At 40.8% G+C, this 16066-nt stretch overlaps 1 protein-coding gene across 1 annotated transcript in view; it reads right to left on the reverse strand.

Moving 5' to 3' along the window:
* The window catches only part of LOC143960642 (hexokinase-2), a 72262-nt gene that overhangs the window by 12666 nt on the left and 43530 nt on the right, over positions 1–16066 (reverse strand). Inside the window, exons 5-13 of the mRNA XM_077469424.1 lie at positions 13609–13704; positions 12500–12599; positions 12066–12249; positions 11222–11377; positions 9386–9619; positions 7993–8297; positions 6418–6566; positions 5013–5132; positions 1638–1733 (exon numbers count right to left, since the gene is read on the reverse strand). Of these exons, the coding sequence (XP_077325550.1) occupies positions 1638–1733; positions 5013–5132; positions 6418–6566; positions 7993–8297; positions 9386–9619; positions 11222–11377; positions 12066–12249; positions 12500–12599; positions 13609–13704 (1440 nt within the window). The remainder of the gene's footprint in view (positions 1–1637; positions 1734–5012; positions 5133–6417; positions 6567–7992; positions 8298–9385; positions 9620–11221; positions 11378–12065; positions 12250–12499; positions 12600–13608; positions 13705–16066) is intronic.

Below are 16066 nucleotides of genomic sequence, written 5' to 3' on the forward strand. Positions count from 1 at the left end.
GCTCTACTTTACGTTTTTTAAATATTAAAGAGTTATTCCCAGCGGCTAACAATAATTACAGGCGGTCCCCTACTTACAAACATCCGACTTACAAATGACTCCTACTTACAAACGGAGGGAGATAACAGGAAGTGAGATAAAATCTACCCCTAGGAAGGGAAATTGTCTCCTGTAAGAGTTAAAATGGGAAAAAGGTCTCTCCACTGATGATTTATCACCAGTCCATGTTTCCCTAACAATCCCAAATTTTCAAAATCCAATTGTCATTGGGACAGAAAGTGAGGTGAAATCTTCTGAACAGGGGCACAGACAGCAAAACAAATTTTATAGGGGTGATAACCCTTCCCTATGTTATCCAAAAAGCTTAAAAAATTGATGTTTTGGCTGAAACTACACTTAAAAAATGTACCAGTTCCAGCTTACAAACAGATTCAACTTAAGAACAAACCTACAGACCCTAACTTGTTTGTAACCCAGGGAACCCCTGTAATAATAACCACTGTGTTCTGCCAATAGGGATGGCTCCCAGCAGCCAAACACCAACCACCCCCCCCCCCCCCCGCTGGAAGAACACTATAGCTTTGTGGAAGGATTCCCCCCATCATCAATGAAAATCATATAATCTATGGCCTGCCTAAAACTCTGAATTAGGAATGTTTTTAGCTCATTTATGATGAAAGCTCAATTGGGCTTTAGCATAAAAAATGCTGCTGAGCAATTCCCAGCCAATACTGGGCCTGTACAGTGTTGGCCTTCCTCATTGCGCCAAACCTTCTCATTACAAAGACAACAAAAACCTTGGCCAGTACAGACCCCATCTCCTTATCCTTCGTTCCACAATAGATGCCAACCCCTAATAAGAGTATACAGAGTAGGCAAACCCTGCCCCAGGCTGTATAGGTCTGTTAGTGCTCAGAAGTGCTTTGATGGACAAAAAGTAGCCAAGAAAAAATTCACAATTTTGCAGCTTTCACTGAAATAGCTTCAGGGCAGAAAAATATATTAATATTACAACCATCCTTTAAATAATGTATGTCTTATCAGTAATGCAATGAAAACAGCAAAGGTCACCAACCCATAGAAATATAGTAAGCTGGTCATAAATGGTTTGATTCTTTTTTGTTCAACAGATCACTCCATCGACACAAACAAGGTGAATGGAGGAATGCCCTCAATCGGGACATTGTGTTCTGACAGCGGAACCCGCTGCTGTCAGAATACATTGATCAGTGGCTGCCGCTGCTAATTGAGAAATATTTTCCAACATGTCCCTTCAACACAAGTTCATCAAATGATTGACCTCTATTGATCAAGGACTGCGACACACTGTGGCTGGTCCCTGCAGAACTGAACGGATTTCAATCAGTGTATGGCCAGCTTTAGATTTCAGTTTAGTCTAGTGCAGTGATGGCGAATCTTGGCACCCCAGATGTTTTGGAACTACATTTCCCATGATGCTCATGCACTCTGCAGTGTAGGTAAGCATCATGGGAAATGTAGTTCCAAAACATCTGGGGTGCCAAGGTTTGCCATCACTGCTCTAGTGGGACAAGTGTCAGATGATTCCTGATTGGTCACTGTGGCTGATGCCCTCTGCCTATTAAATAAGCTGGATGTACAAAATAGTCTGTACTCACTTCTCTTCTGTGGATAGCTTCTTTCAAGAGATTCACAACATCCTCTCCTTCACAGCCAGATGCCTTAAAACCTTTTGTCCACTTCAGAAGAATGCCCTGTGGAGAAAGAGAAATGATGTAGCAATTATAGTGGCATATATTGTGTATTCAATAATAAATGTTCTCTGTGGGTTACCGTGATCAAAGCCTGTTGATCAGCACATCTCTGTGAATGGAAAAGCAGCTCAGAGGCTGCAGAAGTGCTTGAAGTTGCACTTGAAAACTGACTGAATGCGAATGATTTTACGGGCAAGGGATCTGTTGTTTAAAAAAAAAAAAAAAAATAAACTGGGCAGCTTTTATCAGCCCTCCAGTAGCCCAAAACTGTTTTTTCACCAATGGAGAACAGAGGATTGGCAGAGGTCTGGACAAGGTGACCCTGCTGTTCAACACAGATTTGTAGCTCAAGGGATTTTCCATTTTATAGCAAAAGTTAGTAATGCCTGTATTAGGTAAAGACTTTAATAAAAGGTTGGAGAGAGGAAGATAGAGGGCAACCAAGTGGTCACTTGCCTCCTATCTCTAAGTGGTCACTTGCCTCTATCTCCCAAAAAGGTTCATGGGATAGAGCAAGTATTTTATTCTGCTCTTTTTACAGTAGGCTGGCAATCAAGAGGCAGCATGTATCATGATGTACAGTAAAACCTTGGTTTGAGAGCGTTTTGCAAGACAAGCAACATTTTTTAATACATTTTGACTTGATATACAAGTGATGTCTTGATATAAGGGTAGCGTCACGTCACAATTGAGTATAAAAGAGAAGAGAGGCGCCTCTAAGTGTAGCAATATGGTTACATTTAATGAAGATACAACATTTAGCAACATATTGCTACACTTGGTGTATGTGAGGCTGAAAAAAGACACAAGTTGATCAAGTCCAACCTATGTGTGTGATTATGTGTCAGTATTACATTGTATATCCCTGTACGTTGCGGTTGTTCAGGTGCCGATCTAATCATTTTTTAAAACTATCGATGCTCCCCACTGAGAACACCGCCTATGGAAGGGAATTCCACATCCTTGCCACTCTTACAGTAAAGAACCCTCTACATAGTTTAAGGTTAAACCTCTTTTCTTCTAATTTTAATGAGTGGCCACGTGTCTTGTTAAACTCCCTTCAGCAAAAATGTTTTAGAGGCGTCTCTCTTCTCTTTTATACTTTGTAGCTCCTGCTGGATTTTGCTTCTAATCCCCTTGTGGAGGGTGCTGATTGTGGATGGACATTTTATGGTTACACAACCCATCACATTACTATAATCTTTTTATATGGACTATAGACTGAAGGACTTATGAATAAATGGTTGTGGAACGAATCATCTGAGTTTCCATTATTTCTTATGGGAAAATTTGCTTTGATATACAAGTGCTTTGGATTACAAGCATGTTTCTGGAACGAATTATGCATGTTTCTAGAACGAATCCAAGGTTTTACTGTATACCCAACCCTTCAAAAAGCTTAAAGGGGGGGGGGGGGTGAGTGGGTTGGGGGTAGTAAGAGATGTTCATAAAGTTGCCTGTTTGCACAGTCCAGCCGTATCCTGTAACAAAGTCCCTTACTTGGCAGTCTAATGTGACGTGAATCTTCTTTTCTAAAATGTCAGGTTATTGTAAAGTGCACCTGTCTATAGCAGCCTGACAATCTTTTAGAATAAAAGTCGTAATAAAAGAGGATATCAGAGGGTATCGAAAAGATTTTCAGTTATAAACTCAACAGATTAGATAAAGTTGTATTTCTGTTCAGCCTCCTTCAAGATCTAGACACCCCTGTCAAACTGTTAGAAATGTATTCATTTGAGAGACATTCTCCACCTATTCCTTCAAATTTCACTAAATTTCCACTAATGATCAGAAAATCGGATGAACATTCTTAAAAGGAAAAATTTCTAATGAAAATCTTTAAGTGTATGGCCAGCTTAACAGCACTGTACAAAGCAATAGAGCCTGACTGGCTCGGAGTGCTGCCCCCTCCCTCTCCCAGTATGAGAGATACTGTTCAGAAGATTAACAAAGGCTGAGATTAAGATGTTTCATTTGTTTTTCATGAATACATACATTTAATAAATTGCATACTTTTATATCTGCTTGTTCAGCTTTAATAATCCATGCATTTTTTGCTCTACTGGTTAACTGCAAGGTGGTTTACAGCATGCGAAATGTGTTCACTGTTTATAATACTGGTTGCTCCCATCATTTTATCAGTTGTAGGAATTGCAGAAAACATATCTGCATTGCAGTTTTTTTTCTGTGCGAAATGCATGCTTTATATATTCTAAATCAGGGGTCTCAAACTGGTGGCCCTCCAGTGTTGCAAAACAACAAGTCCCATCATGCCTCTGCCTGTGGTAGCCATGCTGTCAGCCTTGCAATGCCTCATGGGACTTATAGTTTCGCCACAACTGGAGGGCCTTCCCATTGAATTATATAAAGCTGGCCATACACTATTCCATTTTTTTCATTCAGTTGGCTGAACAAAAGAAAACCACCAGATTCCTCTATTTATGTTATACAGCATTTGATGGACGAATCTCCTACTGTGGCTGTTATAATTTGACAACCAGGCTCAGCAGCTGTCTGAATACCTGAACAGTGGCTTCACCTGACTGGATGCAGCCGCTGTCCAGCCAACAATATTCCACCAGGCTCTTTTCGATCGTATGCTGGGGAGGAGGGCGCACCAGGGACACCCAGTAAGTGCATTTCAGCCAGTAGAGCAAGCAGGGCTGTTGTTAGAAATCACAGGGCCCTATACAGATGACCTGACAGAGTAACCCCCCCCCCCCCCGGCCGAAAGTGACTGAAGACATATAGTAAATGTATCAGTTCCTTTCTCTGTAGCTTCAGCTGAACAGATGAATAAATAAGAAGTGCTCTGAGGCTTCATGCTCATTCACAAACTAAAGCATAATAAACACAGTTTAATGCAACAGTGATGAATGGACACATGAGTGATTGGTACTGATCGCCCGCTGTGTTCATTCAGGAAAGGAAGGGGCCAGTAAATGACATATTATCCGGCTCCTTTGCCTTGCTCTCCATCTTCAAACACAGGAGAAGCCAGCAGCATTGCAGGAGGAGCCAGAAGGTAATCAGTATCTGCAATAAAACAGTACAGCTCAGCAGATGCCTGGGCCCCCATTTTGAACTGAAGGGGCCTGGGCCCAGTACAGGAGGGCTGTCTGTACTGCCTTATCAGTGGCCCTGACCTCAAGAACCATCCAGGTACAACCAGCTAAAGCTTTTTTGCTTTTTCCTGCTGATTTCTCAAAGAAGAACCAATGAATGAATAAAGTCACATATTTACATGATAGAGAATAATGCTGAATTGTTGATAGTTACCGCATCTAGGCTGCTCTGATGACAAGGAAAAGAGAAGGTGAACCCAAGTGGTAGTGACACTCCTTTCATGCCCATGTACTCCAGGAAGTCGGCAATGCAGTGCACAATATGATCAAACAGCTGCAAAGAATTTCAGGTTTGTCATTGTGATATCATAAGTTCTGAAAGCATTATTCTACACATTTCTACAACAATGCCACTACTGTCAGGAATCATTTACAGATAATCAATTCAATCAGTCTGCAGGCTGATTGGAAAAAAAAGAACGGATTTCCCAGCCACACAAGCGAGATGGATGAAGGAATCTCCCCCCACCCCCACCCCCTCCCCCCCCCCCCCCCCCCCCCGTTGCCATTGGATTCTGACAACAGGACTCCTCCGCTGCAGCTGCAGATCAATAAACGTTTTCCAACATTATCATTCAACAGAAGTCAATCGTTAAATCAACTTCTGTTGATCAGGAATGGCCATACATGGATCAAAATTTCAAATGTAATAATATGCAAATGAGCGCTCTAAGAGGAAAAGCAGCTTGTACAAAAAGGTGACACACCAACCTTATGAAAAAGGAACCAAAACAAAGTGCAGCACTCACACAATGATTAAAGATACTCAAAAGGTGCTACCCTTTGACCTGTTTGTGTATCATAGGTCATCATTTTATTAATGCACCTATTCAGCACTAGCACTTTAATAATAATTTTTTCATCATATTTTTGCATTTATCACTGTATGAATTGATGTGTTTTATATATATATATATATATATATATATATATATATATATATATATATATATAAATATATATATTTATATATAAATAACACAAAAATTATTCAAATGTTTTTAAAGATGAACAGATATATAAGATTATTGCAGCTCTGTATTCATTGATACATAATTAAATTTGTACAGTATTTATTTTTATGTTTTTACACATGCACAGTATTCTTCCTTTATATAAACATAATTAAATATATTTTTAATGCAAATATATATATATTATATTATATTTATTCTTTTGAGTATTTTTACCCATTGTTTGAACGCTGCGTTTTATTTTGGTTTATAAATTAAAAAACTTGTCCTTTCCCTGCTGAACTGGGCAAATTTCCAATCTGTCTATGGCCAGCTTGAGCTCTGCTGTACTTGGGATTGCAAGAGGCCGATACCAGGACAAATTCTCATACTTGCATTAAAAGTATATTTAATTATGTTTATATAAAGGAAGAATACTGCGCATGTGTAAAAACATAAAAATAAATACATATTTAATGATGTATCAAAGAATACAGAGCTACAGTAATCTTATATATCTGTTCAGTTTTAAAAACATTTGAACAATTTTTCAACCAACCACAGAGGTGAACAAACCATTCCCACCATTTAGTAAAAAAATCTCACCTCCTCTCCGGTCCCCTGCATGGCATCCTGGGGGATGGTGTAGATCTTGTTGTGCATTTCCACTCCGCGTCTCATTCCATTCCGAACACGCACCAGGAGTACCCGGAAATTAGTACCCCCGAGATCCAATGCCAGGAAGTCACCCCTCTCTGGAAAAAAAATTGAATATTGTTTCATTACATCTTACATGCCACATTGGCTATTGTATTGCTGTGCATTGACTTTGTGATACAGAACTAACCAAAAATCCTGACTGACTTCTCACTGGATATAACCACTATATATTCACTACAATGGTCAGTGCTATTGAAACAAAGGTTAAAGGGGTTGTAAAGACCCATGTTTTTTCACCTTAAAGCATCCTATGCATTAAGGTGAAAAAACACCTTGCAGTCATCGGCCCCCTAACCCCCCCGTTTTACTTACCTGAGCCCTGAATTTCCGTTGGCGCATCCCCACCGTCCCTCTCTCCGCGGGTTCCCAGCTCTTGATTGGCTAGATTGATAGCAGTGCAGCCATTGGTTCCTGCTGTCAATCAAATCCAATGACGCGGTGACAGGGGCGGGGCCAAGTCCTGCATTCGGCCTCTATGGACCCCGAATGCTAGACCCTTGAGCGCACCCATAAGGTAACCCTCCCGGGAGAGCACTTCTCCAAGGGGGTTATCTAATGTGGGGAGGAGCCGCAAGAGCCACCGAGGGACCCCAGAAATGGATGTTTGGAGGCCACTCTGTGCAAAACAAGCTGCACAGTGGAGGTAAGTATGACATGTTTGTTATTTAAAAAAAATAAAAAACGATCCTTTAGTATCACTTTAAAGCAATCACTAATCATTAGAATTCTGTTTAAAAAATATAATGGCATCTCAGGCTACAAAATAAATTTTAGGAGAATGGGGTTTCAGAAATACTGGTTTAGGCCACTTTCAGACGGAGCGGAATCCGTCAAGTGGATCCGCCTGCTCTCTGGGGGATCTCTCAATGGGGCGGTGGGATGGAAAGACGGCCTGCCTGTTTTCATCTGACTGTCATCTGATTCGATCCACCGGATGGATGGGGAAAGGATCTCTATCCATCTGTTTTTAGCGGATCGGATGCCAGAGGGTGTCAGCAGACACATGTCCATTGACATCTGCCACTCCATAGAGAACAATGAGTGGTCTGATCGGGGTTCGTCTGAAAAATGGACAGGCCCCAATTGGTCCGCTGGTGTGAAAAGGGCCTTATGCTGAAACTGAATCGAAATCACAAAGAATGTTATCATCCCTTGCAGGCAATTTTCTCTAAACTATAAATACCACCCATGTAATGGAGATTAAGAAAGAAGGATGTGTTTGTAGTCCAAATTAGGGGAGCAACCTAGGTGACAACCACGACTTCTCTATTGATACAGTGGAGAAAAGAGTGTAGCCACCCTAGGACAGGAAGTATGTAATTCTCAATTACCAGGTAAAATTTAAACAAAAAGAAGAAAAAGAAAAAACGAATGCAGCCATCATATCTAAGAACCGGGAAGCTGAAATATATCAAATGTTTGGTCTACAGTTAACATACACTTAGTTAGTGGAAATCTTACCTGTTCCATCGGGGGTAGAGCGCACATATGTGGGCAGCATCTTCACTGTGGCCTCATCATGAGTTGTCCTTTTCAGGCCTCTATCCATTTCCACCCTCATGAGTCTCTTGACCTCTAGAAGCTGCTTAGTGCTCAGATTCAGAGATTCAAGAGTCTTCTCACGCTTGTGACGCTGGTCAGCCAATCGGTATGCTACAGCTGTCACCATGGCTGCGCCTTTACCACTCCCATCCTCCGAACGGATGAATCGGACATCACAGTCAGGCACAAGTCGGCGAACAGTCTTCTGAAGAAGCCGGGCAAAACTGCAGATAGTAACAATAAGAATGCAGACTTAGCCTGGTGTGCACCATGGAAGGTTTACCAACTGCCCTAGGCTTCCTACTGAATTTCAAAAGCAAATCACATAAAAATGATAAAGTATGTTGGAAATAATACCACTAATGCCGCGTGCACACGACCGGACTTTCTGGAAGACTAGGTCTGACGGAATCATTCCGTCGGATAGATTGATCGTGTGTGGGATAGTCCGAATGTTTTTTGTTAAAAAAATCAGATGGACCTAGAAATAGAACATGTTTCAAATCTGTCTGACGGACTCAGTTCCTATCAGGAAAACCGTTCGTCTGTATGCTAGTCCGAAGGACCAAATACGACACAAGAGCAGCTATTGGCTACTGGCTATTGAACTTCCTTTTTCTAGTCCCGTCGCACATCATCACGTTCAAAACTACGGACTTTGGTCCTTTCGTGTGTGGGCAAGTCCGTCCGTTCTGAAGTCTGTCGTAACTCCGTCGAAAGTCCATCGGGAAGGCCGTCTGACCTTTTCTGCCGGAAAGTCCGGTCATGTGTACGCAGCATTAGCGAAGACCTAAAATTAGCGCTGCAATGTGTATAAAGAAAACTAGAGATGAGAATGACATAGAATCTATACTAACTCCAAACAGCCAATCAGGTATGTGTAATATAAAGGGATACAAACATCCCCTTAATTTGATGGCCCTGGAGAACCATTGTAAAATCAGCAACACACAGATATTTCCTAAAAACAGATCTAAAAATGAAATAAGTTTATCAGATGTATGCAGTGGGTATAAAACCTATTGCAACCTACAGAGAGCTGGAACGAACTAAGCTTGCAGGATCAGTCCACGATGGTCTCACCATGGTACTTATTTACTCACCTCCAGGGCTGGTTGTCAACTATATTCCCCCTGACCAAGGCCATTGTGTCATCTCATAAGATCTATCCCTGTCTGTTGCTTTTCTATATATGTAAGCCTTTGTGTCCACAAATATTGCAGCGGTATAACCCTAGCTTAGTCATCTCTCCACACTTACACTCCATCAGTATGTATCTAGCTATCTAGCTTTCAGATGTCTTCACACTTACTGGGGATGATTTTTGTACACAGATCCATCCACGCCCACAGTTGATTTCAGCCGCTCAACACCCTTGTTCTCACGAATACGTCTCAGAACTGCAGAAAGTGTGGCTGCACATAGATTGGCGGATCTGGTAGACACAATTTGGCAAATTCGGTGAGTTGCTACACAGTCCTCGTGTGAAGGTTCCAGTCCCAGTTTGCTCAGGATTGCATGTGCTGTTTTGATCCCTTCCTTATCTCTGTAAAAACAGAAGGAGACAATGGTGCAAGTCCATATTACATCCGGAGAACAATGACCTGCTACCCCAAACATAGAATAGAATGTTGCATTATACTTCAAAGTAGCAAGTAGCTTAAAGAGGAACTGCTCTGTCTGCTCACATAATTCGTAACAAAAACATCTTTGCCAATATGAAGCTTCCCTCCAATCACTTTGCAAATTATTTTATATATACTGTGATTCTGTACTTGCCAAATATGCTGCAGAAATCTCCCTCCACTAAGCCTGGCTGTACCCATTTTAACTGTGGGCAGCTGAAGCTGCTGCCTGTTCACTTCCTGGATTTACATTGACACACACAGAGGGACACCTCCAACTCTGCCGCTCTCATTGGCCCTCTTATGACTCACCCCCCCCCCCCTCCCTTCCTGGCAAACTTTCACAAGCGTGAGAGAGAGCTGTTCATAATGTCATAAGCCTAGGCTTTTTACCAGACAAGAAACCAGGTATTAGGTATAAGGTATTTACTGGCAGAAAAAAAAAATGTTTAACTATCCAAAGTTAAAACAACAAGGGCAGAGGATTTAATAAATGAAAAAATGACTGAAGTTCCACTTTAATGCTGGAAACACTTTTAAAATAGAGTGAAAGGACTAGAAACAAATAACAGTTTTATATTTGTGAAAAGGTTTAATGTTTAATTTTACTAATCGACTTGATTTACTAAAACTGGAGAGTGCAAAATCTGATGTAGCTCTGCATATAAACCAATCAGCTTCTAACTTAAAGAGGAAGTAAACCCTGATGGGTTTTACTTCCTCTTTGTCTCCCTGCAAAGGTAAAGCATAATGGGCTACTATGCATCGCATAGTAGTCCATTATGTGTCACTTACCTGACACAGGAGCCAGCGAAGTCACCGCTGTCCCCTGTAGTCCGGAGCGTCCATCTTCTTCCGGGTATCGCTGCTCCGGCCACTCAAAGTACCGGAGCAGCGATGACGTCACTCCTGCGCATGCGCACAGGAGCTGCCACTAACGGCATATCGCCGTTAGCAGCAGCATGCTGCTAACGGCGATAGTGCGCATGCTCGCCGCTGTCTACGGCGCATGCGCCGTAGACAGCTGTGACTGTCTTCTAGTAAGTATCTCCTAAACCGTGTAGGTTTAGGAGATATTTCTTGGACCTACAGGTAAGCCTTAATCTAGGCTTACCTGTAGGTCAAAGTGGTTTGTAAGGGTTTACAACCACTTTCAGCTTGCCCAATTAAGCTTTGATAAAAAACCTGGAAGTTGATTGGTTTCTATGCAGAGCTGCACCAGATTTTGCATATCAACCCCATTGAATTGGTTCTTTTAATAAGTCATATGCCTGCATGGGTTCCTCCGAGTACTCCGGTTTCCTCCCACACTCCAAAAACATGCTGGTAGGTTAATTGATTCCTGTCTAAATTGGCCTTAGTATGTGTATGTATGAATGTGATTTAGGGACCTTACATTATAAGCTACTTGAGGGCAGGCACTGATGTGACTGTTCAACATATATGTAAAGCACTGCATACATTGATGGCGCTATATAAGTACCTGTAATAAATAATAAATAAATACATTTTGATGATCTTACTTTTCAATTTCTGATACATATCGTGTCTCAAAGTGTCCAGTGGTCAACAGATCGGCGGTGATTCTTCCACCAAACAGCAGATCCTCCTTGGCCATCTTGACTAGAATGAGCCGCACCAGCTCTCCCATGTACATCCCACTGATCATCTTCTCAAACCTAAAAAGAGAAGAAGATCGAACTGTCAGCACCACGCACTTCTCTGAGATCCAAAGAGCAGTTATGTGCAGCATTATGCAGCAACCACATGTCATCTACCAACAGTCTAATTTATACTAATGAAATCTAACTTCTGATTGGTTACTCTTCATGACAGCAAAACCAAATAAGTCATGCTGTTGTAAATCACAATCTATAAAATTTACTTTTATTTTACACTTCATTGTTACCTCGGTAACACTGGGATAGCTTAATAACACTATAGCAGAGTATCAAAGTTATATTTGTATTACAATACAGTAAATGATCTTGCCAAAGCCAACGTGCCAATGTGTCAGATCCTGTCTACCTTCATATGGTGTAATAGCACAAAATGGCCACTGGGTGGCAATCTTGCAATTGTGACATGAATCCTGTTTTCTATTACCTTTGATAGAAAAAATAATGAAAAGACCATATGGTAATGTGTATTACATTATAAGTCTCAATATTTATTTTTCTTAAATTGAATATGAATGCATTCACATTCCTTAGCTTTTTCAATGGCATACATTGATTTCTGTTTGTATTTACCGTCCATCAATAATTTAAGGGGGAGACACTTTCATTTTTATTTCAGGGATGGTAAGTATGAACTGGTCATGGACCTACAATATATACAGATACAGAAACAATGTAAAATACTTACATCTGCTTTCCAGGATTAAGAGATCCCATGTCAATCTCTCTGTCAAATTCAGTTCTAACGTCATCCAGTGTTCCATCATCTCCAAATGCCCCCCACTCCATGTTCACACACATGCGTCCCTCGTCACCTTCCACCAGATCGAAGTGCCGCATATCTTCCATGTAGCAGGCATTGGTTCCAGTACCTGTGAAAAATACAGTCATTAATACAGGTCCAAGCAGACTTAAGGATTGCTGATAGGAGGATGGGGCTGAGTGCCTGGCATGCATCTATATTGTGTCAATACTCATATGCCATGCATATATAAAAAAACAATATATATATATATATATATATATATATATATATATATATATATATATATATATATATGTATATATATATATATATATATATATATATATATATATATATATATAAAAACAATACCTTACCTATAATAAGTCCAATCTCACAGTTGTGATCATCAAATCCACATGTCATCATTGTCCCCACTGTGTCATTCACCACTGCCACAATATCAATGTCAAAATCCTGTACAAGTATTAAGAAACAAAATAAAATGAATGTTTAATGTCACTTTAAAAGCAGCAGTGAAAAAGGTAAAACTGCATCTGTAGGATAAAGTCATTATACAATGTGAAAGTGAAACGTTCACTTTAACCACTTCAGCTCCAAAAGATTTACCCCCCTTCCTGACCAGGCCATGTTTCACTGTGTTATTTTAACTGACAATTGCACAGATGTGCGACGCTCTACCTAAACAAAATGTATATCCTTTTTTTCCATACAAATAGAGCTTTCTTTTGGTGGTATTTGATCACCACTGCGTTGTTTTTTTAATTTTTGCACTAGAAAGAAAAAAAGTCAGATGATTTTGAAAAAAAAAACAATCAGTGTTAACGTCAGGGGCGATCAAAGGGTTAACTGTGTGCCTAGCTGGTATTTCTTCCTGTAGGGGGGGGGGGGGGGGTGTTTGTGCTAGGGGAAGGCATGGATCGGTGACCTTGCTCTGCAGAGATACAGGATCCATGTCTTCTGTAGTAACAGAACGGCGATCTGCCTTGTTTACAGATTGCCGTTCTCCCTCAGTACCGAAGCATCGGCGGGTGCCAGCGGACGTGGTGTCCTTGTACCCGCTGCGTATAGTCACAGCGGGAGCAGGCCGCCAGCAGCACAAATGCATACCCCAGACCCAGAAGTGCGAGATCACATACTAGGTACGTGATCCTTCACAGCAGAGCCGCCCTGCCGATGTATATGTACGTTATACGAACGGCAAGTGGTTAAAGAGTAAATCCTAAAAGTCGCACATCCAGGTGTCCTGGAGCAGTAAGTAGAGTGGAAACCTCAGCCTGGACTCCAACCAGGCCACACCCCCAAAGTGTTTCACTCGGCCCCCTAGAGCTTAGTCATCTATCCCCATGACTAAGCTCTGGGGGGGGGGGGGGGCGGGGTGAAACGCCAAAACATTCCCAAGGATCGAGTATACATGAAATAAGGGAAACAAATTACAAGTGAACAGGGTTATCAAAGAACTCACCCCACGTTTCTTAATTGCCTTCCGTATTAGGGTTACCACATCTTTTCCTTCGACACCGCAGGCCTTAAACCCTTTGGTCCAATTTACCAGTATGCTCTAGAAACAGAGACAGAACAATTACAGATGGTGTACAGCTATACCAGCAATCATCTTCATCTGGCCATAGGAATCTTATAATAATAATAATAATTATAATAATAATTATTATTAATAATAATAATAATTATTATTATAATATAATAATAATAATTATTATAATAATAAATCTTATAATACAAACTTCATTGCCATGCCTACTTTTTCATCAGGATGTCCTTATTAAGATAAAACCCAAATAATTGGGACAATCTGAAATGTGAATGCCCGTTATTTTTAATTATTTCTTTTACACATTTTATGGCAGAACTGGAGGTAAAAACATCATTGTGAATATATCATGATGATGCCCAGTTTGGTGTGCCCAGGTTGATTTAAAACCCTTTCACACTGCGTCTCCCCGAGAGCCAGTGGTAAAGCGGTGATATTTTTAGCAGCGCTTTTCTGTCGTTTTAGCGGCATTATTTGGCCGCTAGCAGGACATTTCTAACGCTATAGCGCCTGCAAAGCACCTCAGTGTGAAAGGGGTCTTAGGTTTGACCTTCACATGGTCACACCCCATACCTCCCAACATTTTGAGATGGGAATGAGGGACACCTACTAGCAAACGTATGTGGACATAGGACATGCCCCCTGCCACGCCCCTTAAAAAAAATGGTTAATTAAATCCACAAGTGCTTTTTTTTACCACCAATATCTCCTTTATATTGGCTTTTGAAATTTACAAATGCAGCCATTTAGAATTTGGATGCAAAGTTTAGCACGGAGAAACACTTTTTGAAAGATAAAAAGTGCATTTTATATACAACTACATAGACCAAAATGAGGAACAAATGAGGGGGGATGAGGGGGACAGAGGGACATTGCTCCAAATCAAGCACAGTCCTTCGAAATCAGGGACAGTTGGGAGCTATGACATCTAAAACAAGAAGCATTTATATATAGCAGGCTGGTAATTGGAGATGTGTAGCCAGGGAAATGTATATGGCGAAGGCTTCCTGTACATATGATATGTGATTTTCTAAATACTTGAGATACATTTGAGGCCACATTAGAAAGGACAGTCAGCCAGCAAAGCTCAAGATTACTGAAGTTTCTATCTGTCATCGTACCTTCACTGACGCAGACCGATTACAGAAGATAGAGGTTGGCAGTCTGCCAGTTCATTAGGTAAACTACACCCTAGCCTTACTTAAACATGGAGTAACCGGTTTATTGGGAAACGAGGCACTCTTTCTTGCCTGAATGTACTTTTATGTAAAATCTACGCCGACCTGAAATCTGAACGGCATCTAGATAATAGTCACATCATTACAGGCTTATTAGCTGCAAATAAGAGGTACAGGATCGCTATAAACTGTCACAGAACACATTCAGTCCTCCAAAACTGTTTAGTTTCCAGCACATGCACAGCCAAAGCTTATGTTGGAGTTTATTTATTTATTATATGTATACAATGTATATAACACCAATAATTTGCACAGCACTTTACATAAATATAGTGCACATTCACATAGTTACATAAAAGTCCATCAAGTCCAACCTATGTGTGTGATTATATGTCAGTATTACATTGTATATCCCTGTATGTTGTGGTCGTTCAGGTGCTTATTTAATAGTTTCTTGAAACTATCGATGCCCCTCGCTGAGACTACCGCCTGTGGAAAGGAATTCCACATCCTTGCCGCTCTTACAGTAAAGAACCCTCTACATAGTTTTAGGTTAATCAGATTTTCTTCTAATTTTAATGAGTAACCACGAGTCTTGTTAAACTCCCTTCCACAAAAAAGTTTTATCCCTATTGTGGGGTCACCAGTATGGTATTTGTATATTGAAATCATATCCCCTCTCAAGTGTCTCTTCTCCAGAGAAAATAAGTTCAGTGCTTGCAAACTTTCCTCATAACTAATGTCCTCCAGACACTTTATTAGCTTTGTTGCCCTTCTTTGTACTCGCCCCATTTCCAATACATCCTTCCTGAGGACTGGTGCCCAAAACTGGACAGCATACTCCAGATGCAGCCGGACTAGAGTCTTGTAGAGTGGGAAAATTATCGTTTTATCTCTGGAGTTGATCCCCTTTTTAATGCATGCCAATATTCTGTTTGCTTTGTTAGCAGCAGCTTGGCATTGCATGCCATTACTGAGCCTATAATCTACTAGAACCCCCAGGTCCTTTTCCATCCTAGATTCCCCCAGAGATTCTCCCCCCAGTGTATAGATTGCATTCCTATTTTTGCCACCCAAATGCATTATTATACATTTTTCTACATTAAACCTCATTTGCCATGTAGTTGCCCACCCCAATAATTTGTTCAGATCTTTTTGCAAGGTTTCCACATCCTGCAGAGAAGTTGTTGCCA

This window comes from Lithobates pipiens, unplaced genomic scaffold (genome assembly GCF_037356315.1).
Source record: "Lithobates pipiens isolate NorthernLeopardFrog02 unplaced genomic scaffold, aLitPip1_a1.2 Scaffold_8, whole genome shotgun sequence".
Lineage (NCBI taxonomy): Eukaryota > Metazoa > Chordata > Amphibia > Anura > Ranidae > Lithobates > Lithobates pipiens.